At 39.8% G+C, this 26,861-nt stretch overlaps 1 protein-coding gene across 1 annotated transcript in view; it reads right to left on the bottom strand.

Moving 5' to 3' along the window:
* MDGA2 (MAM domain containing glycosylphosphatidylinositol anchor 2) overlaps positions 1-25,209 on the bottom strand; it is a gene marked incomplete at its 5' end in the record, with an annotated part of 811,681 nt that extends 786,472 nt beyond the window's left edge. The window contains one exon of the mRNA XM_055132080.1: positions 24,396-25,209. Within this exon, the coding sequence (XP_054988055.1) occupies positions 24,396-25,209 (814 nt within the window). The remainder of the gene's footprint in view (positions 1-24,395) is intronic.
* Positions 25,210-26,861: the final 1,652 nt, after the last annotated feature.

The following is a 26,861-nucleotide window of genomic DNA, read 5'->3' as shown; positions in this document are numbered from 1 at the left end:
GGACATGATTTTTTTGGGAAATTGAGAAAAATAGGTATAAAAACATATTTTATAGATATAGATTTTTATTCTTTTTTTTGTTTTTTTGCTTTTTGGCTCACACCCGGTGATGCACAGGGGTCACTCCTGGCTCATGCACTCAGGATTCACCCCTGGCGGTGCTCAGGGGACCATATGGGATGCTGGGATTCGAACCCGGGTCGGCCGCGTGCAAGGCAAACGCCCTACCCGCTGTGCTATCACTCCAGCCCCTTTATTCTATTTTTATTGATATCTGTGACTAATGCATGAAAGAAAATGCAAAACAAGGGATAAATGTGCACAATAAATTATCAAATGGCATTTGTTAAAAGTAAAAGTAATATCATTCCAATATTGATAGAAAAAAAGTTCTAATTACTAACAAGGACCACTATCTGTGTGGAGCTTACATGTTTTCCCCTAGATTCTCCAAATGTTCCAGTTTCCACCCACATTCCAATAGCAGGTATGCTAGCTTCACTGTTGTGTCTCAACAGTCCCAGAACAAGTGAATGTTATGTGTGAGTGTTAGTTAGTACACTTTGAGATGGAAGCAGTTCATATCTAGGGCTGGCTTCTACCTTGGACACCGACCTGCCAGGATAGCCTCTGAACACCTGCAAATCTGAACTAGATAAATACCTTGAAAAATTAATGAATAATTAAATATAAATTATAGTTTTATATTAGAAATGTCTATGGCCTTTATTTAGGTGTTCAGTCATACTTTTGTGGTTAGAAATATGCTGTAAGAAACTGGATCGTGTTTATATCAATTAGCCTTTAGCAAATTTGGCCTCATTAAAGTGCGTTCACAACAACTCTCAGTTTCCTTAAATCTATCAATGATACTAAGTGAAGATTTACTCTAAAGCACAAAAATCTAAAGTTTTGATAAGGTGTCTACCATGAAGTTTACATTCTTTATATATGCATACACACACACATATATATATGTATATATATATATATATATATATGTTGAGGGAAGGTCGACATCCAGTGGCATCCAGGTTTACTCTGCTCCTTGGGGTCAGCTGCATGGCAAGCTAATTTACAACTCCTGTACCGTCTCTCCAGTTACTATAACTCACTGTTTAAACAGAGAAACAATTTGATATGAACTTGCAGAAATACACAACAACCATATCTTGAATGTATAATGATAGTAGAATTTCAAACCTAGTTTTAGAGGAATGGGAAACTACTTAAGGGCTTTAAACGTAGAAGATTGATGTGATTAATTCTTTTGAAAATTATGCAGACTTGTTCTAGGCATGTGTAAAGGTGCATGGAATACACTGCATTCATGTATGGAGGGGTTGTTAACAGAGGAGATAAGAATACAGAGACTACTGCATCTATAGATACAAATTATGAAAATGGAAAGGCAAAGGCTGACGTAGACAGCATATTTGAGATCTGTTTTGCAGGCTAATCCACAATACAGATGTGGATTGTGACATCCAGATGACAGACCGGTTAAGAGAGAGGGTGAGTTGTAGTATGGCTTCCTGGAAGATCATGTAACTAATTGTTATAGACATGGGAAATTTTTAATGAGAATTGAATGACTAGGTTCTTAGGTTAATTTAGGTAAAGACTGGGGTCTAATTTTAATGTTTATGATTAACCTAAGTGAAAATATAAAAGATGCAATTCCATACACTGGTATGAAGTTCAGAGCAAAGAATTTATAGCGCTATAGCACTGTCGTCGCGTTGTTCATCGATTCCCTTGAGCGGGCACCAGTAATGTTTCCATTGTGAGACTTGCTGTTAACTGTTTTTGGCATATCAAATATGCCATGGGCAGCTTGCCAGGCTCTGCTGTGCGTGCAAGATACTCTCGGTCATTTGCCGGGGTCTCCGAGAGGGATGGAGGAATAGAACCCAGGTCAGCCGCATGCAAGGCAAACATCCTACCCACTGTGCTATTGTTCCAGTATGGAGTATAATTGTGAAAGTTATCAGACAGAAATAATATTTATTTGCCTAAAGCAGGAGGTATCTGAGTGAGGAAAGAACAGAACTCAGAAAATCTAATCTGTTAATAATAAGAAGAAACACACAAAAATAAAGATAGGGTTTATCTATAAAACATATTTCTTTTCCAAAAGTATTATTATTTTCCTTTATAATACTGGAGTGTCTCAAATTATTTTTTAATAAAGAAGGTTATTTACAGAAAATTTAAATATGGCCAAATATTCCTCATCTATTATTCCTGAGAACAAAAGTTCTATGGAGACACAATAAATTATTCAGAGGAGACTGAAATTTCATTATATGCATATACATATATATATAAATCAATATTAGTATCAGATAAAAGTTGAATGTTCTTAAAACTTTTATATATAGTATATGTATATATAATGAGCAATTCAAATTGTGGAAAATTCATGAAGCAATTTTACTTTATCTCCTAATCTTCATTCATTGAAATTATATTTGTAGTTTTTGAGATAGAATTGTTTTTCAGGAGCAAGAGACAGAGAGAGAGAGAAGAACAGCTACTGCCATAGAGACAGGCTGGGGGTTGGGGGGTGTTGGAATACTGTAGAATTGAAACTGAATCATGAACAGCTTTGCAGGGGTCTATCTCACAGTGATTCCATAAGGAAGAAACGATTTTTAAAAAAGAATTGTTTTCCAAGTTTATACAATTATTTGTTGAAGGAAAACAAAGCTATAAAACATCAGCACATCAGAGCTGAGGAAATAATATAGCAGGTGGGTCACTTGTCATGCATGTTGGCAACCTGAATTGATCCCTGGCATCACAAATAATCTCTGAATACCACCAAGAGTGATAACCGAGCTCAGAAACAAAAATGCCCCTGCCAAAAAAAAAATCATCAAATAAAAGTCAAGTAAGGAAACAGCACCTAATAATCGTTTTTAACTGGACTTATCTTTCTAATATCACACTCACATTTATTTGATAATTTGTAGTCAACAGTGAAAAGAAAATGCTACCTTTTAAAAGGGAAAATGTATAAGATAAGGACCCTAAATCTGAAATTAGGATCTCAAAATCCCTAAAGGATTAGCATGTATGTATAATATGGTAGACAATGCCATAAAGGCTGTGAGTGAAGTGGGGTGGAGGTGGCGGAAGAGATATTGGTGACACTGGTGGTGGGAAATGTACACTGGTGGGGTGATGGGAGTGTGATCATTGTATGACTGAAACTCAACCATGAAAACTTTGTAACTGCGTCTCATGGTGATTCAATAACCAGAAAAAAAAAAGATGCTAGGCACACCAGAGTACAACTGGAAGTCAGAAACATACTTGGACTGAAAACAAGGAAGCATTGACAGAATATCTTTTCTCTATTTCCATGTTCTCAGCTTTCAACAAGCACTTGTAGAGTCACAGGTAGACACATAGAGGCAGGTATTAGTACTATCCTGGCTTCTCTACAATACCCATTAAGAACCTAAGGTAGGCAAGGCGAAATTTGCACCACAAGAAGCTCTGAAATTGTGAGAAATAAGGACTTAAATACTTATACTTTAAATGATTTTTTCTAAAACACAAGGAAAACAAATTAGACAGTCATAGGAAATTTCCCAAAAGAATTCATTTATCTGGGGGATAGAATGGAAGACAGTGTTCTTTGTTGATCAACACTAGAGAGTATCTTGAGTTTCTGAAATGTTATCTTCTTAATAGAACTGTAGTGATATACCAAAGGAAGAGCATAAACTTTTTCAGGTTGTGTTAAGTAATAATTGCAAGGAATAATACTCAGAGAGCTACTGCTAGGGATTTCCCCACTTTGAGAAAGATAATGAAAAGTGTATATATGTATAAATACTGTTAACAAAATATTGCCTTCCTCCAAAATAAGTCTATGTTATATTCTTCAGAAAATATGACTATATTAGATTGGCAAAAGGAATTAAGATTATCTATGTAATAAAAGTTGCTAAACAGTTGTTCCTAAAACAGAGAGAATACACTGAATTGTCAGGGGGATTATGGTAAACAGAATTTAACTAAAGAAGAAAAGCATAAAGTTAATGTTAAACTGCTAGCTTTGAAGAGAGAAAATGCTCTATGTGTCAAGATATATGTGTATCCTCTAAAATAAGGGGAGGACAAAGAAATGAAACCTTTCCTGGAGTTCCTAAAACTTAGCACAACCTATCACTTTAGCCCAGTGAGATACATGTCAAACTCTGACATACAGATGTATATGAGAATTATTACTACTTTGACCAACTACGTCTGAGGCAATATGTTATAAGAGTGATCAAAACTAATACAATAATAAATTTAAGGTGAGGTGTTAAAGCTCCTTGTCAGAAAATTTAAAGAAGCTCATCTCTTACAAACAGAAGGTAAAAACTCCCAAGGATCCAGCTCAAAACTCAATCATAAGTTTAGAAGCTCTAAATTTATCTGCAGTCTGCTGTATCAAATTAGAGGCCCAACTGAGAATATGTGGAGATTTAAGATAAACACTTAGTTTCATGCACTCAACCAACTTGATTAGCAGATTATTCTGAGCTTACACAGTAGGCACAACCCCTCCGCTAGAAACTCCTCTCATTTATTTCTAATTTATAGAATACTGAGGTGAAATAACTCTGCCAAATGAAATGAGCCCCTCTTAGGATTTGCTACTCCCTCCATTGCTGCATCCTGCAAATGTAAGAAAGGGAAAAGTTTCACAGGAGTCAAAGGATCTAGAAAACACTGTGGGACACATCTGGGAAAGCTATTCAAGAATAGATGGAATATAAAATTGGAGCATTCATTTTGATGCAGAGATCTCTGACAAGCAAGACTATACCTTCCACAGAATCTATTCCTCACCCCTTTAGGGAATCCAATGATCAGGAGTATGTATAAAATATCTCAGCTATAAAAAATCATCGAGGAAGGAAGGAAGGACATTAACTCCTAAAGAAAGTGAATTTGTCCTGTAAAGTACTACCAGGAGCTAGAGAGGTGTGCAAGGAAAGAAATATGTCCTTAGGATGAGGATGCTGCATTATGGTAGGACAGAATCCAAATACAAGAGAGTACTTTTTATATTTCAGCACATTCCAGTCCTAAAGAACTTGTTCACTTTATGCTGATCCCAGGAAGTGGTACAGTAACAATATTGCTAGACCAGCCCTACACACTTGGCTTGCAAGCAACACCCCTTAGTTGCACCAGAAAGAAAACAAATGGTGTAGCAAGTGGTAGAAACAGAATCAAAAGCAGAGTATCTTCTGTTCCTATGGGGGAAGGGTAAATTTGTGCTCTTCCAATTGCTGTATTTTTACCCCTGATTTGTGTTTTACTTAACCAGAATTGCTACACCAAAACACCACAGATTCAATGATTTTAAATAATGAAATTTTATTTTTCCACAGTTCTGGATACTCGATCTTCAAGATTCTGATACCAGCACGGCTGGGTCACACATTAAACAACAGCGATAGCACAACGGTTGGGCTTTAGCCTTTCACTCGGCGGACAGGAGAGTTCGATTCTTCCGCCCCTCTCCGAGAGAGCTCAGCAAGCTACCGAGAGTATCGCGCCTGCGCGGCAGAGTCTGGCAAGCTACCCCTGCGTATTGGATATGCCAAAAACAGTAACAATAAGTCTCTCAATGAGAGACGTTACTAGTGCCCGCTCGAACAAATCGATGAGCAACGGGATGACAGTGACAGTGACATATTCTCTATACAGCTTTAAATGTAGAACTCAAGGAAGCATCTCAAAGGGTTTTTCTAAATATGCAAACCACCTTAACAGGAGCACTTATGATATTACATTGAACAAAGGGACCTACTAAGGGAAAAAATACAAAAGAGAATATGCTGTTGAAATCTTTCACTTCTACTCCCTCCTCTAACATTCTGCAATGCAGCTGGAATGATACAATTACAGAATTGCCTTTTGAAACAGTAGCTAGTATCTATAATAATATGTAATTATTATATAAATGACTTTGGAACAACAACTAATATTTATATATATCACTGTATCACTGTCATCCTGTTGCTCATCCATTTGCTCAACCAGGTATCAGTAACGTCTCCATTGTGAGACTTGCTGTTGCTGTTTTTGGCTTCCCGAATACACCACAGGTAGCTTGCCAGGCTCTGCCATGCGGGTGAGATACTCTCAGTAGCTTGCTGGGCTCTCCGAGAGGTAGGAGGAATCGAACCCGGGTCGGCCATGTGCATGGCAAACGCCCTACCCGCTATGCTATTGGAAACCTTTTTAATATACAGTGCATATATATTAGCTATATATACATATATACATATATATTAACTGGGTCAAATACACACTGGTACCTAGGGAGGAACAGCAAGAGACTCAAACTTCTATAACTATCCTACGATAACTATCACCTAGTTACCTGGGGCTCCTAATGTAGAAGAATTAGCAGGACAATAAAGAGTGACCTTTTGGACAGGAATAATTACAATGAATGTTGAGGAAGGTATGATTGCTAGTGTGCAGTGAAGCAAGGAAGAAGACATCTGACAGCCCAGGGGACCCTCTCACACTCTCCTACCTATTCTAACCACATATTGATGAATGTACTATCTGAGTAAAATCCAGGATTTTAGGCATTTGGGGTCACTTCATCAGGTTCATTATAGAGTCTATTGGTGTTATAAGCTAGAATTGGGGAGACCTAGAGAAGTGGTAGAAAAGGAGGGTGATGGGCATCAATCATGGTTTAGAGACCTGGACTGAAGTTTGTCCCACTTGCTTCTTGTATGGCCATTTTTACCTATGGAAAAAGTCCTTTTCCTAAAAGACCATTTTCCAAATAGGATGATTAATATGTAGGCACAAGGCCGGAAATCAAGTGGGTGAGACACATCTTCCAGAGGCTCTTCTGCCTAAAGACATCCAATCTCCTAATTTGCCTACATTTTAGGATTAACTACTCAGAGCTGAGTTTCTCCCAGGATTTTCCTTCAACCAGAGAGATAATATCCCATCCCCAGAGCCAACTCATCCACTGAGAAATAATTGATCTTTCCTCCATTTGAAAAAGTTTTTCAAATTTCACAATAGGGTGACTTCAAGTTGCTCTCTCAGCTTAAGGTTGTAAGCAACTGAAGCACAGTTCAGATTTTCTCTTTGCTTAATCCAGGATTCTTTCTATCACTCTACATGCTATTTCCAAATGCTTTCAAAATAAACAACCTGCATATAAATTGCAGAGTCACTTTCATGAGAAAGTTAATCTAGGGCAGGAGTGGGAAATATTTTTCTGCCAAAGGGTCATATGGGTGTTTATAACATAATCTGTGGTCCTAACAATAGAGACAGATGGGTTACAGACAGCAGACAAGAAGCATTTATGTCTGTCCTGTCATGTACCCTGATCAGACCACACAATTCTGTAGACCTTCTGGGGCAAGTAGGCTGGGTGTTCCCAACCTCTGATCTCTGATATATAGATATCTCATTCTACCTTAACCTATCCTCCTAATGTTGTGACTTGAACCAACAATCATTTTGCAATAACAAAAACTATTTCAGCTGATTGCATCTATTTCTAGATCAATATTGTGAGCAGGCTAACACCTGGCACTACCCACACAACTTAAAATCCAATCCCCCAGAACAGAGTGCAATAGTACATTGGAAGTTTGCTTTACTGGTTTTCATTACTTTATCAGAACTTTCCATCCGTAAAGATGCTGAACATCTTATTAAAAATGAGAAAACCTCTGCATGGTTATCATAATTTGGGCAAGGATGAAGTTGTGTATGTGAGTAAAAAGCAATTAACTCATATTAATTTTAAAATAATCTTTATATCTGGACTTTAACTTTTGTCATGACTAAGTTAATTAAATAGAATTTTCAGATTTATAAGATATTCTTCATTTATTTCATTTAATAATATTCCAGTTCCCTTAACATTAAATGGAATTATTAATATATAGTATGCAATGTTTAATGAAATGATAACCCATTACATACAGTAGATGTGTGTGAGCTTTAGGTCTATAATTTCATACCTCAGATATTAAAGGATATTATCCACCTTCCTCAAAATAGAGCACACATCTAAGATATCATAAAATACAAAAGCTGAAAGTAGACATAGACATAAAAACAGGTAATACAACATTTTTAAGATTAAATGTGTGACATAAAACATTATCATAGTTAAATGTTTTTGAATTTTATTTTCTTCTCTCTTATTCTATTATTTACAAAAGCCTAAAGTTTGATCTGAGATTCTTAGATGGTAAAATACACGATGATTTGTGCATTTAATAGTTTCATCACAATGTTCAGTATTATAAAAGTCATATCTAGCTCAAATGTTTGGATCATGTATGTAAAAATTGCTATTGGACAAAAAGTTAAGAAAAATAATATATTAGAGCTGTAGAGATAGTAGAGTCAGGCAGCACACTTGCTGTGCATGTAGCCAACCTGGGTTTGATATCTGGCACTGCACATGATCCCCTAAGTACTGAGAGGAGTAACCCTGAGCAAAAGCCATAAGTAAGCACTAAGCACCACCAGGTGGGGTACACACAATAACAACAATAACAACAACAAAAAAACCCACAACTGATGTACCTCCATGCTCTTTTCTTTAAATAATTTTTATTAGAGTATCACTGTGATGTACAGTTACAAACTTATGAACTTTTGTGTTTGCACTTCAGTCATACACTGATCATTTATCCATCCCTCCACCAGTGCCATTCACCTCCACCAATGATCCCAGTATCCCTCTCACCACCCCCAACCCATCCCCCACCACCCCACCCTGCCTCTGTGGCAGGGCATTCCCTTTTGTTCTCTCTCCTTTGGGGTGTTATAGTTTGCAATAGAGATATTGAGTGGCCTTCATGTTCGGTCTATGCTCTTAAAATGAGGTCTGACTTTTAATTCAGCATTGCCAAATGCAGTTACTGAGTAGAAGGAAAGAATTCCTCTTTGCAAAAATGTGAATGTATAAGATACTTTGGGACACTACTCCTGCAGCCAGACCAAATTAAGAGTTAAAGTTCCAAAGGCTCAACTGCCTCTGAAAATTTGGGGGGTTGGTTATCAGTTAAAGAAAACATCAGCTGCTTAGAAATGCATGGCACTACAGCGGAATATAATACCTTTCCTGTTCTCTCTTGAAATGGTTTCCTATCGAAGCAGTTTCTGTATCAATCACTCAATAGCTGGAATGGTACAGGGTTATACTATATGACACAATAACAGCATTCAAAAAGCATAGGAAAATGACTTTTATGGTAGCAAATGCTTTAGTTAAAAGCCTAAAACAAATCCCTACACTGCACTAATTTGTAAGCCTTGAGGTTTGAGGAACTCACTGGCAGCTAGGAGAAAGGCTGAGTTTGCAATCAACTGTCCTCTTGAGCACAACAAGATTTTCAAGAAAAGAAACCTGCTGATATAGTTTCTTCAATTAACTCTGCAAAAAAAAAAGTTCCAGCAATACACATAAGGAGCATCATGCAAAAACCAAGCCACATATATCATTTAATTATCAATCTTACCAAGCCCCATGATTGTTAGTCAGCCTACGAGAGAAGGAAGTAATATATCTGACAGTAGTTATTTTTTATAAGCATAAGGCTACTATTTTACATGGAGAACTATAACTATCTCTACAGAATATTTCATAGAGTCATATCAGTTTTACAGGTCACTAATTATGAATAAGCTTAAAATATCCTATCAGTAACAAAAATAAATCATGCCAGAAATAGTCCTCAGTAGAGGCATTCAATTTAAGGAGGAAAAATGTTCTAAGTCATATCTTTCTTTTCCAAAAAAAGACACCAATATCTATAATACTGACATTACCTATGTGGGGTGTGTGTGTGTGTGTGTGTGTGTGTGTGTGTGTGTGCGTGTGTGTGTGTGTGTGTTTCTAAGGCAGAAGGATAAAATTTATCAATTTGCATTTCAAACACATACCATTTGAGATAAGTTTCGTAGTCATGCAACAAGAGCTCACTAACTTGAATATTTTAATCTTAATAAGTATAATAAGTATTAAACACATGTATCATATATGCATATAACAGTGATATGTGTAAAAAACATATACAAGTGTTTATTTTTATGTGCATTTCATATTTGACTCCTGATTCAAACATGGAGTTTTTCAGCCATGAGCAACTAACTAAACGGTAGTTATATACACTTATTTTTTTAATTTTTAAATTAAAATTAAAGTTTTTGTTTTCCCATCTACTAATATGATTAGAATATAGCATAATGTACATAAACCTCCTGGTAGAAGGTATTAAATACAGTAGATATTTATAAAAGACAATTTGTGAAAAATAACTATAGTTAGCACTTCATTATTTTTAATGATAAACAATATGACAGATAATTTACATGACAAAGTTGGCTGGTGGGTGGGTAGGTATATATTTATTTGCACTTATTTATTTTTGGTTTGGGGGTCACATCCGACAATGCTCAGAGCTTACTCCTTGCTCGTCACTCACGGCTTGTTCCTAGTGAGCTCGTGGAATATCAGATGCTGTATATAGAACCCAGGTCTGCCACATGTAATGCAAGCACCCTACTCACATGGGTATATTTTTAGTATGCACATTTCAATAAAGACTCTTTATGCTCTAAAAGCACACTTGTAAAAACAAGAACAGAGCACTATAAAAAGAGCAGTATAAAAAGATCTGACTAGTAGAGCAAAAGACAGCCTTCAAATTATACATCTGATGCAAAAATTCAGGTTTATATATTAACTCAATACTGTAGCACTGTTGTCCCGTTGTTCATCAATTTGCTCAAGCAGGCACTAGTAATGTCTCCATTGTGACACTGTTATTACATTGTTATTACTGTTTTTGGCATATTGAATATGCCATGTAGCTTTCCAGGCTCTGCCATGCGGGTGGGATACTCTCAGTAGCTTGTTGGGCTCTCTGAGAGGGACGGAGAAATCAAACCCCGGTCACCCGTGTGCAAAGCAACCGTCCTACCCTCTGTGCTATTGCTCCAGTCCAATATAACAGACTTAAAATAAAATGCTACATGTATAGTTGTTATGCATGCGGAACATTTCCCCTTCACCAACTACAAAAATAAAATAAGGAAAAAAATAGAAGGTGAGTTTCTAAATATAATCGAACCAGGTGAGTACTGTAAACATAAACTCATCACAAAAGATAATTTAAATAAGAATGAGCGTTCCAGAGAGATAGTACAAAAGGCAGGGTGCTTGCCTTGCACAAGGTCACCCAGGTTATATTCCTAGTACCCCGATGGACCTCTGAGAACCACCAAGAGTGATCCATGAACATCCAGTCAGGAGTAAGCCCTGAGCATCACCAGATGTGGCCCAAAAAATAACATTAAAAGACGAAATAAATTAAATAGATGTAAGGTATAAGATTGCATGTCCCACTGTCAATACTGAATCAAAGTCAGCTTCACCAAGAAAGCAAAAGTCATTTAATTCCCTGAGGAAAACCTAAAATTCAGCTACTATTCATGAGACAGACTCACTCTAAAAATCCACATCCACATCAAAATGGTATTAAAATGTATGACTATAAAATGATATACAAAGATATATGCAGTATATAGAATGTAGGTATGTAGATATGGACTGCTATCTCTGAAATGAGATAGATTAATCATGTTTCAAAGAACTCTTTGCATAAGCATAGGGATTTGTCATGACAAGTTTTAATGGTGATGGAAAATAAAATTAAATGCTCCTTTAGACATTAACCAAGATTACATAATTAGAATAGGATTCAAGAGTGAAATCATGAAATCATGAGCAGAAGGCCACTTTAAAAACCCCAACTGGTCCACTTGGAGAGATGTTTGACAGTAAGGCAAAGGAAACAATCCAAGAACATGTAGCTGCTGAGTGGAAAAAAAATAAAAACAGATGAATTGAGGCTACAGTTCCTGGAAATTATTCTTGTCTCAGGCAAAGAATGGGAAGTCTGGAAAAACCTAACCTCCACACAGGATGTCACTGTGTCACTTTCAAGAACAGTCATGAAAGAAGAGACTTGTACATATTTTTTTTTAGAAAACTCTTCCTATGATGATGTAAACAAAATTAGGCAAAGTTTGAGTTGTGATTAAATGAGAAGACAAAAGTCTTAAAAGTCAATATAGCAGTTTTATTAAAAAAGAGGGTCGAGGAGGGAAGACTGGTATGAAACATGTAACTGAAACAAAGGGTGAAGGAAGAATTACAATTGTAGTAAGCAACAATAAACAAGCTGAGAACCAGAATAAAAATTCTACCAATAAACTATACAACACAATCAATTCCTGAGATTCTGAAATAGAGGTGACAACTTTCCAGGGCTAGAAAAATAGTACAGTGGATAAGGCTCTTGCCTTGCATACTGCTGACCTGGGTGCTATCCTGGGCAACACATTTTTAATGATTTTTTAAAATCATTAACTCTATGCACAACAGCAATTCTGATCTCTTTGGTATCAAAAGTTACAAAAATATAGAATACACTTTGATGATTTATCCTCATTACCTTTGCTTTATGTAGCATTATTATAATTATATAATTGAACTATCCATATGGGTGACTTATTTTTCATGTTTTATTTTTCAATTAGCTTCAAAATTGTAAAATATTGAGAATAGTTTTGATCCTTGGAATAAAAACAAGATTTATAAGCATGATGCCCCCGTTATACCTAATATATATTTTATCATGACAATAAGTTTAAATTGCACTGTTATTCTTGAAGCTATTAAATCACTGATAGAATTCCCCACCACCAATACCTCTCCATTAAGATAAAGAAAGAGAAATTCTAAGATTACATGGTTTGAGAGAAAGAAGGCAGCCAGAAAAACTATCAACTGCATCACTGCATCGCAGACAAGATGCAATATCAAATAGTATTTCCATGTACTAATTAATACTTTAACACTGCTTTAAAATACAAAGCATTAGAGATATTGTGGCAGAGTAAATACCTCACATGAACAACTAGACTTAATTCCAATACCCTCACATAAGGGCTGGATAGATAGTTCTGGAAGGCACTTGCCTTGCATGCAGCCAACATGGCACCACACGTGGTGCCCCAAGCCCCACAAGAAGTGACTCTAAGTACAGAATCAGAAGTAAGCCCTGAGCATCATGATGTCCCAAGCACTCCCCCCAAATATTAAAATACCTAATTTTCTGTTGCACTAAAAAACTGGAATATTTTTTCCAGAAAAAGATACTAGTTTCCATCTATACATTTTATTCCTAGAACAATATGGCAGTGGGCAGTGTGGTGAAGGCCAATTCTTGAGCTGAAGTGCGCTTTTCCATAAAGATAATTACCCATAACTACTCATATACTATCCCTCTACCCCATAGCTACTCATAAACTGCCTCTCTACCCCAGGTATAAAAATGCTACATTTTTTTTAAATTTTGGGTGTTATTTACATCTCGCCTGTGTAGCATCTCACTTTCCTAAGAGGTTAAATGGATTAAAGCAACTGAGGCTAAAGAAATTAATGAGTTTCTTGGAGTCACCTGATAAAATACAAATGAACAAGAGGAAAATAAACAGTTTTTAATCACATCATACTGTCTTGCACAAGAATAAAAACCAACACTAGCAGCATAAATATCTTCTTTTCATGAAGGCAAAGCATTAATTTTACTAGCTATACTTTTGTAAAGAACATAATATTTTAAGTAATTCTGATGCCATAGTCATATTCTTCTAAGTAGTAGACACACTCAAAGGGCTTTGAGACATCTTGAACTCCAAAAAGGAACATACTATGTAAGGTTAAAGCATCCCATGTTTCCCTTTATAAAGTAAGGATTCAATATTTCACAGAAATTTTAGATACAACTATAATGTTTGAAAAAACAGGTTAATTGGCTCCACACTAAATACACACAAACTCAAGAGTCTTGATGAGCATATACATCTGAATGGATTCTAGCATGTCACAATATAAACTTTAGTATACATACAGACTTTGTGGGGATACAGACAAAGATTTAGAAACAAGGGTGGAGCAATAGCACAGCAGGTAGGGCATTTGCCTTGCATGCAGCCAATCTTGGTTCGATTCCCAGCATCCCATATGGTTCCTTGAGCACCACCAGGGGTAATTCCTGAGTGCAGAGCCAGGAGTAACCCCTGTGCATTGCAGGGTGTGACCCAAAAAGCAATAAATAAATAAATAAATAAATAAATCAATAAATAAATAAATAAATAAATAAATAAATAAATAAATAAAAACAGATACATCTTTCAAGATGGGGTAAACTTTGAAGAAATTTCAGATTTTGTTACACACAAACTACAATGTTATACTTTTCTGCACTGCTGTTCATTTCTACCATGAGAATGAATTCTCTAATCAAGCTCTTTCCTCCTTCCTTATCTTGTGTGTCTAGTTTCAAGTCTCACCTCAGTATGCATGAGGTCACTCTAAGATTCCTTCAATCATGACACCAACTGCAGTAGCTTTATTTGTCTAGGTAAGAAACATTTGCTCATTTCTCATAGCCTTATTATATCTCTTTTTCTAATTGGCTGTACTGTCTCAATTAAGTTGTAAATTCTTTGAGCTTATTACAGTCCTTACTATATGTATACAGCTACAAATATTATCCATAGCAATTACACATAATATGTTGAAATGGCCACAAAATACACTAATTCCTTCCGGAAGGTGTACAATTCCCACCGGTCACAATTTCTAAAAAGTAGCATATATTTTTCATTTTTTTATATTTTTAGGGTATGTATGGTAGTTTTTTCATCTTCATAAGGAAATGTACCTGAGGTAAGGGTTATAACCAAGTAACTCAGAAGTAAATAACAGCATTCCGTAACGCTTAATTTGAGACTATTTCTCCTTGCACCCAGGTTACAAAATTAAGTAGCAGGAAGTATAATCCGATTCTCAAAAACAACTGGATCTACTTAAAAGTTCCTGTATCTCTTCATCTTTGTTTCAAGAAACTAGGGGGGAAAATCTCTCTGAAGATATCTTTAGGTGAAATAGCAAGCATATCCCTTTTTTCTCTTTTTATTGAATAAAGTAATATTAACCTCAGACCCAAAAAACATATTTTTATATTTTGCATTAAAGCTCAGACATATATTTCTAAAACCCTTTTTCAGAAAAGGATCTTCTTTCTTAAGCATCTTCAAGAGCTCAACCTCCTTTTCAACTGTTTGAAGGGTTAGTTATGAACAAACTCTTCCTCTTTCAGACAGATATGTCTCTTTTTCCACAAAATCATTGTTGCTATTTTCCTGTTATTTTTATCCTTCCCATTGTCATCACAATGAAAGAAGATAAGAAACATGTTGCTTGTCAACGACACCAAAGTCATTGGTACAGATTTTACTGGGAACAGTAGGAAATGTTTCATGCAAAGTTCAAGAGGCAGAATACAAAAAGACAAAAAAGAATAAGTTATATTATAATTTCTAATTCTTTTGATTCTACCATAATAAAACCTGGAGATAACAAGTTTATAATAAAAAATATAATAGTAATAAAAATGATCTTAACATTTAGAATCGTCTCTGCTTACAAAGATTTTAGACTTGAATGATTTGGCTTATAACATGGAATTCATGTTTCTTAATGAGTTCAACAAATGTGTTGATAGTAAGTAAAATAACAAAACCAAGGTTGGAAATGTCTTTGTACTTTAGAAAAGAATAAGAAACTAATAGAAAAAGAGCTTACTAGGATCAGTGCAAAATAGTATAGTAAAGAAAGTACTGGTTGGAGCTAGAAAAATAGTGCAGCTGGTACAGTGCTTACCTTGCATGCTGCTGACCAAGATTTGATCCCCAGAAATACATATGGTCTCCCAAAGACTACCAGGAGCCATCCTTGAGCACAGATGAGTGTGCTACCCATCCACCCAAAAGGAAAAAATATCTGGTATAAAAGAAAATAAGTACATGAAGTGCAAGCCCTAGTAATGGATCATTAAGAAATCTAGTAACTTGACAAAATAAAACAAACAATCCAATGAAAGTGCTGTGGCAGGGAAGAAAATTCATTTTGAAATATTTTCCTGTAGAGAGTTCTCACAAACAGTATAGGACCACTGTCTGACTCACATAAATATAAAGCCATTGTGGTGTCTTTTTTGAAAAATTTTAATGATTTTTTTTTCCTTTCAAGCATTTTGATTAAAGCACTTTAATTTATAAGGGTATTCATAGTTGGTTTTACACATACAATATACAGCAGAGATCTCACCACTACTGTTAATTTTCCTTTACCAATGTCGCCAGGTTTCCTCCCATGTCCTAACCCCACCCTCAGCTCACATACCTACAGCCTGCCTTCCTGACAGGCACCTTTCTAAGTTTGGTTGTTAAAGTTTGCGTCTCTTTATTTCAGTGTTGTTGACTCTGTGATTTGGACATTTAAGCCATCATAGTATTTTAAATGAGTGAGGTAATTTAATGACACCTGAAAGTCTCTTATAACTTACAAATTTATAATTTTATAAGGTAACAAGTTGAACAATTAAATTTGAAAATATATCAATTCCTAGAATGCAATAATTTATTCTCTCTGTTCTAGTATTATTAATTTATAATTAATAATTTTATATTTATAGTATTATATAATATACAACATTTACACTTTTGATATAATAAATGCATGAGCACATAGTATATCATGTATAATATATCTATGGTGTTATATTAATAATTAATATATAATCACTTGAATCAAAGAAAATTCATTTTGTGGGGACTATTCCATTAATGGCAATTATACTGGAATAAAAACACTCACTCTGGGTATACCTGAAGCGTTTTGCTTTTCCTCCCAAAGTTGCCAAATAAAGACTAAGATCATTCCCAATGTAACTCCGAGCTGTTAGATCCCCTTAATTAGCTGCAGCTACCCAAGAGCAAATGCTAAAATTCAGTTTCAGTAATAGGTGGATATATCCAACTGTTGCCTTTGCCTTTGCAGGTAACAAGTCAACTCTTGAAAGACTGTTCTCAAAGCATCACGACGAAGCCAATGAACATAAGTGACAAATCAATACTGTAGTTTGAAAAGCAATCTAAACCATGATTCCTAATACCATCTTAATAAGACATAAACAGAGCCCATAAGGCTCTTGTAAGTCAAAAGCCCTTCTCCAATCACATTGAAATAGCAAATTGTCAAAGATTAACAAGTATTCTTCAAGTATTATTTTAACTAAGTTTGCTTTGCATCCTGATTTTTTTTAGTATTTAAGGCAATGTGCCTTTTAAATAAAAAACTAGAATATTTTTACAACATCAGTAAGAATTATAACCAGAGATAAAATTAAACTAGTAAACTAAGAAAAACATTTTCTTTCTAGTTCTTTCCTGAATCTAGCCACCAGAATCTTACCTCAACACGAAACTTTTAACTTTTAATGCAATCTGACTCCTAACTGTGACAACCCTGGCACTTTTTATGACTGATTCTTTAGTGAGTGCTTCCTTAGGCTTGAGGTGTAACCTGCTCAATCGAAACTACTTAATATCTTACGTGGGGGCTTCTCCAGTATCATAAAGGTCATGTACAAGTAATATTTTATGAAATGATATGCCTGATATGTGAATTCTCAATGACATGAATAGCAAGGATAGCCTTGAATTGATCAAAATAATCCTAAAGTATGAAAAACTATGCATCTTTCCTTGTGATAGTGGGCAGGTAGTGATCATGTGAGTCTGTGTGCCCACCTTTGTATGTACATTTCTGCCCACAGTCAAGCACATGTTTAGGAAAATCTTGGGTGAGCAACAAGGATAAAAATGGAGCAGATTTTATGTAAAATAGTTTACATCAAGTTTTTCCCAACAGTATTTATTAAAATCATCTCTTCTTAGCTGACACCTTATATAAGTATTTTTTTCAAAAATGCTATCTGATCAAGAGGCTATTTTTGAGCTTTTGGGGCTGAAGATGTAATTCAATGTTGTGGGATGTCCTCAGGGCTTTGTGGATCAAGCAAAGGGATCGAATCATGTATATCCCAGTAGATGGGAAGCGTCTTGGGTGCAATTTGCCATCACTTAAGATTCACTTTGCATTTAGCAGATAACTCAGTACTGAGTATTCTGTGTCCTTGATTTGTAACTCAGATTGGCACTCGGCCTTTATTTACCTGGACTCCAAAATAGTGCCTGCCACCACCGTTAGGTCTGGTGCTCCACTGCCAACTTACACTGGAGGTGACCGCTGGCAGATCTCTGGGGGCACTCTCAAACACTCAGAGTAAGATGTTTAGATTGTGGTAAGAAACTCGGGAGTTCTCTCATCTTTTTACATCCCTGCTCTGGCATCTATCTCTTCTTATAGAGCTGACTGTGGCTCAGGCTGAAGTGTTTAACTCTGTCTGTTAAATGACATTGTGCATAAAGTAAATAAATTAGGAGAAGTTACCTCATGCAGATAGGTTTTCTTAATGCTGAAAAATATAGTATCAAAGTAAAATACTACTTTTTCAGAGATGAATTAACAGCCTGGTCAAAATCAAACCTTCTTGATGTATGTAAATCAAATCAATGGAAAGATCCCATTGATAGGCAAAAAGTAACATGAAGCTGTCTCATGGATAGGCCTCAATTCAGCAAACAAATCACTGTATGCAACCAGGAATCTTGCTCCAATAAGGGAACATAAAGATTAAAAAAAAAAATGTTACTCAATGATAGGGCCATTGAATTTAATCACTTGCCTGTATGAGGCTGAAACTTTGATCTCCAGCACTGATGCTTCCCACTAGTCTCCCTTGTCCCCTCCCCCAACACACATATAGACACACACACAAAAAAAGCACACTTAACTTTGACAAAAAATACAATTTAATGCATGCCATAATATCTTTGCTGTTAGAATGGCAATATCCTGGGATTTTCATGGTCAACAACCTTTCATCATATCTTTTTCTTTTGGGGTCAATCTCTCCAGCCAAATTCATCCCACTGACAGACTAAATATCTCCTAAATCCAACCTGTCCTTTTCTATTTGTTCTCAATTCCACCAAATACTGGAATTTATTAGAGTAATGGTACTCTATTAAATACTGCCTAGAGTACCACTTTCATATTTCATAAGATTAATCTATATTCCTAGAATAGAATTAAATAGCTTATTATTTTGTCATACACATGTGCTTGATAAAATGATTCTATTTATTTATTTATTTATTCCAATGCATTCTGGAAGCTATTTATGGATTACACATTGCTATTTGCAGTTACAAATTCATTAGAGTCCTTAAAAATTAAATATATACTGGACCAGAAATAAAAACTAAGTCTCAATGTAACATTTTTTACTGTTTTAGCAACTTAACAAGTTTGAGATACAATTCTCAATATTATATCATCGTCAAGTGGCTGTCCAGAAAATAGAGAAACAGCCCAGTTTATTGTCACAGAAGAACTTAGAGACAAAACTGAAAACTAGAATGATGTTTTGCATCACTCGTCTGTAAGTATTTCAGTAAGTACACACATAACTAGAATTTACATTGTGGCCCTTCATTTTGCATTTAATCAGTTATCTTAAATCTAGTGCAACTGAAGTACAACAAAATTAAAAATGCCAAAAATGGATACCATTCATTTAATAGATTTTTATCTTAAGTGATGTTTACAGTAAAAGGTATATTCAGCTAAAAATTTTAAGAGTACTTTGAGGAGAAACGTACTACAAATAACATTTTTAACCATAGAGGGAATAATATATAAATTTAAAGGTATTTTAAAAGTCATATCAAATGGGTACAATCCATCAAAATAATTAAAACAGCTGTCTTAGAAGTCTACATTATTACTTTCCCTGATGCCTTTTTATGATGGCAATTTTCTCTCAAAATACTTTTCTTAATTTTTATTATTATGGCATTGTTATTTATTTATAGTTTGGAATCACATATATATACATATATATTCCTGTAATACCATATTTGACAGAGAATAGTGTAGGAAATCATCCACCATCTAAAACCTGTAGAGATAATTCCCTGGGAAAAGCAACATAGGTCTCAGAAAATAAATGGATAGCAAAAATGCACTCCAAAAAGGACAGAGTACAATATTTCAGCATGTTCTAGAAGTAAAGAGCAACAAAAACAAAAATATAATAGAAAACTGTCATGACCATACTCTAAATGTTAAGGGTACTGGCTGATGGTGGAGAAATATCTGTCTCAGCTCTTAATGTACCCATTAAATTTTGATATGCTTACTAACTGTTTTCTGGAAACTTAAGTGATAACTCAAGCACTAGGAAAAGTGTTCAGGGAGCAATATTGGAATAAATACAAATAGGAATTTATTTAAGAAACTGGAATTAAATGGGAAAGGAATAAATGGCCAACCTATGCATTCACTCATGGCTTCTTAAGTGACCCTAAAGCTTGGATAGTCCATATGTATTTGTTTTGTCTCCTCAAGTATTTATCATATTCTCTGCCACAGACCCCCAATGGACAGAGGTTGAAGGTGCTTACCCAATTGACAGTAGACAGAATAGGGAACAATTATAAAGAAAAAGTTATTTTTCTTTTTCTTTATAATCAAAATTTTAAAAATTAGTGATATCAGAATTACTGAAAGGGGAGAGAGATAGGCTAATATAAATTAAATGAACATGCCCATAAACAACATCTAAGAATACACTCATCTCAGCTATTTTGTAGTTACTTTGGTAAGCAATATTCCAAGATAAATGACAGAATGTTCCAATATAGAGAGAAGAAATATTTACACCTAAGTAATGAACATGGGGGCTAACATAATGACCATAATTGGAAGACTACAGTATTCCCAAGAGAGGGTACCTAAGCATTCAAACAAATATCCTTGAGCTGGAAGATATAATGTCAAATGAGGCAAGCCAGAAGAAAGACAAACACAGAATGATCTTACTTATATGTGACATAAAGAAGACCCAGACAAAGGAATGCAATGCTTGAAATTAGAGATGCCTAGATCACCACTGAACCCCAGAGTATATGAATGAGAAGGTATAGAAGGAAAAAAATTACGGGGGTGGGAGGTAGTGATAAATGAGAAGGAATGGGGAGCAGAGATCCAGAGAATCTCAGTACTTTCATGGTTTTAGGCGTGGTATACCTAATATCCACATCACAGAGTCAATAATACTGAAAACAAGAGTTCCAAACTTCAGCAATCAAAATTTAAAATGTGCCTGTGAGGGTGAGAGTCTGGGGCTGGGGAAGGGCTGAGGGAGGGAACCTTGGAACCCTGATGGAGGGAAGAAGACACTGGTGGTGAGATTGGTGCTAGACCATAGTGTGTGTATCTAAAACCCAAATGCGAATCAAATTGTAAATCATGGTGCTTTAATTTTAAGAAGTATTCTCGATTTACTGGAAAATATCTGAATTTCATGATTACAGCAAAACACAGAAAAAGGAGAGACTAACTAGTTTCTTTAGAGAATAAATTATAATGTACATTTTGAAATTATGTAAACTTTTGGCAACAATAAAGTTATTTTATCTGAACTGGATACAAAATAAGTGTTTAGTTTCTCTGAGGTCTATGTACTAAGGTACTAGAACAAAATCTTAAGAACTGATATTGAAAGTACCAAGTGTTGTATGGTAGTTGTATGCCTACCAAATATAATCAAATAAGGAAATACAGGGAATGAGACATTTGTGCTAGCAAAATTTCTATGTACAAGTTGAAGTTTGTATAATGACATGTTTTTTTAATTGTTAATTTTTGTCTTTTCATGAAATGTTTGAAACGGTTAACTTACACCAACTCATGTCAGTTCCTTACAAATGATCAATATTTTAAAATAAAATTAAACTTAAAGTCACCATAATTGCTTCTAAAAATAAAAACATTTTAGACTATGAAAGACTGTGATTTACAATGTCATAAGCAAAGAAATTTGAAGTCAGTGGTTCCCAGACCTTAGCATACATCTGAATCATCACCTGAGTTTAGACCATCATTATACCATTAACTTGAGGTGTGAAACACAGATTGATGGGGAGGGGGAGTGGGGGCAAATAGGGGTGTAGGTGTATGATTCTGAATTAGAGAGTAGTGGGCCATAGTGATGCTGAAGTTTAACATTCTAACTTGGAGAACCCCAATATCTTTGATATGTAAGACATACAGGCATAATACCTGTGGCATATATAATTTCCAGAGATGCTGATTAACTTTCACACAAAGCAAATTTTATTTCTAGCTAAGTGACTAACAACCTTGTCAATATTAAAGCAAAACAAAAAAGACCACCACCTCCATCACATGATCAGGTTAGTTGAATGCCTTCACCTGTACCAGGATTGTTTTAATTCATTTGTTTCCTGCAAGACTCCACTTCTAAATCCTAACCCTTTTTCACTGTCCAACTACGAATTTGTGAGGGCAAGTAACACAAATGGTAAAAAGTGACAGGAGAATGGAATCCTTCGTTGCTAATCCGGACAGCTTCATCACACTAAGTCCCTCCCCATTATTCTCTTCCTTTTCCCCTACACACTGACATACTGTAAACATTTTTCAAAATCCCTTGTTAACTGGAGTGATCGGATCCAATGGGATGAAAAGAGTTCCAATGCTCCTACACTAATAAACAAACACTCCCGGAGAAGGCTCTCTCCTGTTCTAGAATCCGGGCCACTTTCTCCTGCTTCAGGAAACTCAAGTCCAGCAGAAGTCAGAAGAGCACTGTCTGAATTCCCTCTCATCTCAGACCCCACCTCCTCCGGCCAACAAGCAGTGCAGTCTGCTCCAGGCACTGCAGCCACCACACTAGCTACCACCAAATACACTACATACCAGCTAGGACCTAGGGAGTCCAGAGGAGGGCTGTAAAGATGCTTAAAGGTAGGAGAAAGTGAAAAATTCTTGAGTTGCCTTGGAGGCAACTGGAAACACCGGAAAGGGGAGTGGCAGCTAAAGCGCCAGAAAGGCCAGAGCTCACAGCTTGAAAGCTTGAATCCTGACCCCGACACAGTCCCTCACCGTTCAGCCCTGACATACAAAGTACAAGCAGAGAAAGTACAGCCTGGGCTCTTCTCCTGCCAGCCAAGACCAAACCCCTGCCCACTGCACTCTTCACGTTTTCAGTGAATCTGAGGGCGCCAGATTCCGCTGGCACCCAAGCCCACTGCGCAGTCAGTTCTACTGAGAAAGCTCCGACCTGTGCGGGAGGGGATTGTGGGGTTGGTGGGCAACCATTACCTAGAACTGCAGCAGCGGAGGGGTCCAACCCCCCAGTGAGACCCAAGGTGGTGGGCAGGATCTCCAACACAGTCTCAGCCCTGGACTAGCTGAGGTCGAGTGGGCCTGTTTTCCCCACCATCGAGTACACAAAAGTTAGCTTTCCTTTGTGCCACCGCCCGCTTGTCCCAGAAGTCACATTTCAGCCAATTCGTGTGTGTGTCCCGAAAGCCAAGGGTGCCAACTGCTGACAAGTAAAGGAACCTGAATTTGCTCTTGAAGACTTAAAAATCTTCAGTCGAATCTAGTGCTTCTTCCCTGAGTGTTCAGCAGCCCAGACCTGGGTTTTGCGAAGAACCGAGCTGTAGGATGCAGGTGCCCCTGTTGCAGCGAGTCTGGGTCCTCCCCGGAACCCAGACGCGCGGACTCAACCGTCAGTCCGTTCATTCAAGCATAAGCTCATCCATTCACATAAACATGCCCTTTAATTGTGTCTGGCACCGAGAATCTTGCCTGCTAGTTCCCCTCCCCAAGTCAGTGCTCATGGCAACGGCTGGTGCAGAGCGCAACTCAACTGTCACCCCACTTCCTGAGCCGGAAAACCAAGTCATGGAGGCATCCACACACAAAAAGGAAAAGGTGGCGAGGAGGCGGCGGCTGAAGCGAGAGGGGTGAGAGGGCCGAGAGGGCAGGGGGAGAGGGGCACTCACGGGGGTCACATTCGAGGTTGCCCTTGGTGGGGGGGCGGGAGGGGGGACCGACGCACGCACAGGCCAGGAGCCAAATCATTAAAGATGCCTCCAGCTTGGGGTCCCCAAGCCCCTTCAAAACAAACAAACAAACAAACAAACAAACAAAAAACCCGGAGCCAGGCTAGTCCCTGGGTCGCTCCAGTGCCAGGCGGTCTGGTCTGCTCGCCCCAAGTGAGAGCCCCATCTCAGGCTTAGGGGGTGCGGCTGGAAGCCCAATCCGCAGCGCGCTCGCTGACTCCCGCCGCTCCCGAGAACGTGAGCAAGTGTAAAGCGGATGCCACGCCGGGAGGGGCCCGGGGGCGCCACCGGGCGTGCACCCCCCCCCACCACCACCCCAGCCCCCGCCCCTGCTCCCTAGCCAGGCGTGCACAAGAACCACAAGGTCACGACGGCGCGGCGCTGGCACTCACCGTACACTCCTTGTCCGGAGATCCCCTCCAGGAGCACCGTCAGCAGCCACACGAGCCCGTACACTAAATCCATCTTCGCGTGAGCAGGAACATATCCAGCCCGGGGGGCACACGGCGGGACCTCCGGGAGGCCGGCGGCCGGCAGAGCGCGCTCCCCGCGTGCCGGGGCCGAGCCGAGGCGCCCGGGCACCGCTGGCCCCAGAAGGAAGCGCCGTCCGTCCGTCCTTCTCCGGCGGCGGCCGCGAGCGGAGCGCTCGAGCCCCGCACGCCCCCCTCGCGCGCGCACACACACACACACACACACACACACGCACACGCACACACACTCACACTCACACTCACACACGCAAGCACACGCGCACACACGCACACTCTTCCACAACACAATGCTCCGACACACACGCGCACGCACGCCGCACTCACACCGGGCGCCGGGGAGCACCCGCCGGGGAGGAGCAGGGGGGCGTGCTAGGGACGCGGAGCCCGGCGAAGAAATGTTCTTCCCGGGAGCCGGCTCGAGGCTCCGCAGCTGCAGAGGCGGCGGCGGCGGCGGCGGCGGCGGCGCGCTGGGCAGGCGGCGGGCTCGGGCAAGGGGGCCGGGGGTGCCGAGCGCTGCGAGCCTGGCACGGGCAGCCCAGAGGCAGGAAGTGGCCCCTGACTTGGGGGGGGGTGGCGGGGGGGGGTGCCGAGTCGGGGCTTCCTCGCCGAGGTTCGCCTTTACAAAGTAACTCGGGAAGGTCCCCGGAGGAGCGTCAAGCGGCGGCAGCGGCCCTGGCGCCCGCAGTCCGGAGCCCCCAGCCCTGCTGTCTTGCCTTCCCCCATTCCATCAGTTGCCATTGCAACGCCAATCCTGTTACCCGTTACAGGCTCGCATCGCCGAGCTGGGAGAGGAGGAAGAGGAGGAGGAGGAGGTGGAGGAGGAGGAGGAGGAGGAGGAGGAGGTGGAAGAGGAGGAGGAGAGGAGGAGGAGGAGGAGGAAAGGAGGAGGCGGCGCGGGGCTGGGGCGGGGGGGAATGGGGGGACGGGAAGGGAGGAGGGGGAGCCGGATGAGAGGGACCCACGGGGAGCAGAGAGCGCGTCTGGAGCTCGCCCGACACCAGCCTCCGCTGCAGCCGCCGCCGCCGCCGCTCTCCGGAACAGCCTTTAGCGCCCCTCCAGCGAAGAGCAGGCTCGGGCTGGCCCCGCACCAATCCCGGGAGCCGACAGCCAGAGTCGAGGCACCGCCACTTGCCAGACACACCGAGAGAAGGAGGAAAAAAAAAAAAAAAAAACCAAAGCCCCAAAAAAGCGGCTGCCCAGTCGAGCCCAGCGATCCTCACTGCTGTCTCCGCGCGCCCACCGGCCCCGCGCGCGTCCTCTTCGTCGCCGCGCCGCCCCCGCTGCTGGGAGTCGGGGAGGAGGAGGAGGGGGGGACCGGCGGGAGTTTAGAGGCGGGAGCCGGGGAAGGGGATCCCCGCCGGGGCTAACGCCGTGCCGGCATTCCGAGGTGCACCCGGGAGCGGCTGCGTGGCGAGGACCTCGCGCTGCGTGGCGCCGCCGTTCGCGGGGCTCCGGCTGCGGCCGAGGGGGCCAGCCCGGGGCCGGAATCCCGGGGCGGTGCGGCGGGCTCGGCGGCGGCGGCCGGGCGGCCCGGCGTGCGGGAGACGAAGGCTGTGTGTGGTCACGTTGTGCGCTGCGTGCGGAGAGCGCGAGCTGCTAGCCGCAGCCGGGCGACGTCAAAGCTGGCTGCGCGGCTCAGTCGCCCGCTCCGCGCCTCACCGCCCGCCCGGCGCCTCCTGCGCGCCGCCCTCCCGGCTCAAGCCCCGGAGCTCTTCAGTCTGGACCGCTTCGAGGGGGCTCAGCGAGGCCAGCGGCACCCGGCCTCAAGCCGGCCCCGGCCGAGGCCCTCCCCCGGCTCCCCCGAGCCCCGCAGCGGCCGCAGGTTGTGATTTCTGATGCCGCGGCGGGCCACTGCACGCCAGCTGCCACCTTAAACCCGGGGCAGTTACTGGGCACGCTCTCTGTCCCCGCTGCCCAAGGTCTTCCAGGAGCCCTTCTGCTCCTTTAGACGCTAGAACAGGCCACAGCACTAGCAAGCGGCAGCGATTCTTCCCCACCCAACCCCCCTTTTCCCCTTCCTTTTAAATGGAAATCTGGGCATCACAGCTATGAAGGCCCTAGAGGGAAACACTGGGAGTTCAGAGCTGAGTTTATTTTATATGCAATGTCTTCAACTAAAGTTAACTGCTTTGAAGATCTCTTCTCTGCAAGACTGAGTCTCTCTTTGGGTCAGGGCTGATGTTGAAACAACTTAAGAAATTCATAGCTACAAAAGGATTGGAAAGTACAGGACACTTTTACTTTGCACTAAAGCAAGTGTAGAAAGGGTGCCCCGAAAATTAATGGGAGGAAACTGGGAATAGGATGGTGGTTGGTGATTTGTTTCCGCAATCACAATAATTAGTGACTCCCTGTGCGCAATACACT

Source organism: Sorex araneus, chromosome 3, assembly GCF_027595985.1.
Source record: "Sorex araneus isolate mSorAra2 chromosome 3, mSorAra2.pri, whole genome shotgun sequence".
Lineage (NCBI taxonomy): Eukaryota > Metazoa > Chordata > Mammalia > Eulipotyphla > Soricidae > Sorex > Sorex araneus.
This window is presented reverse-complemented; position numbering and strand designations above follow the sequence as displayed.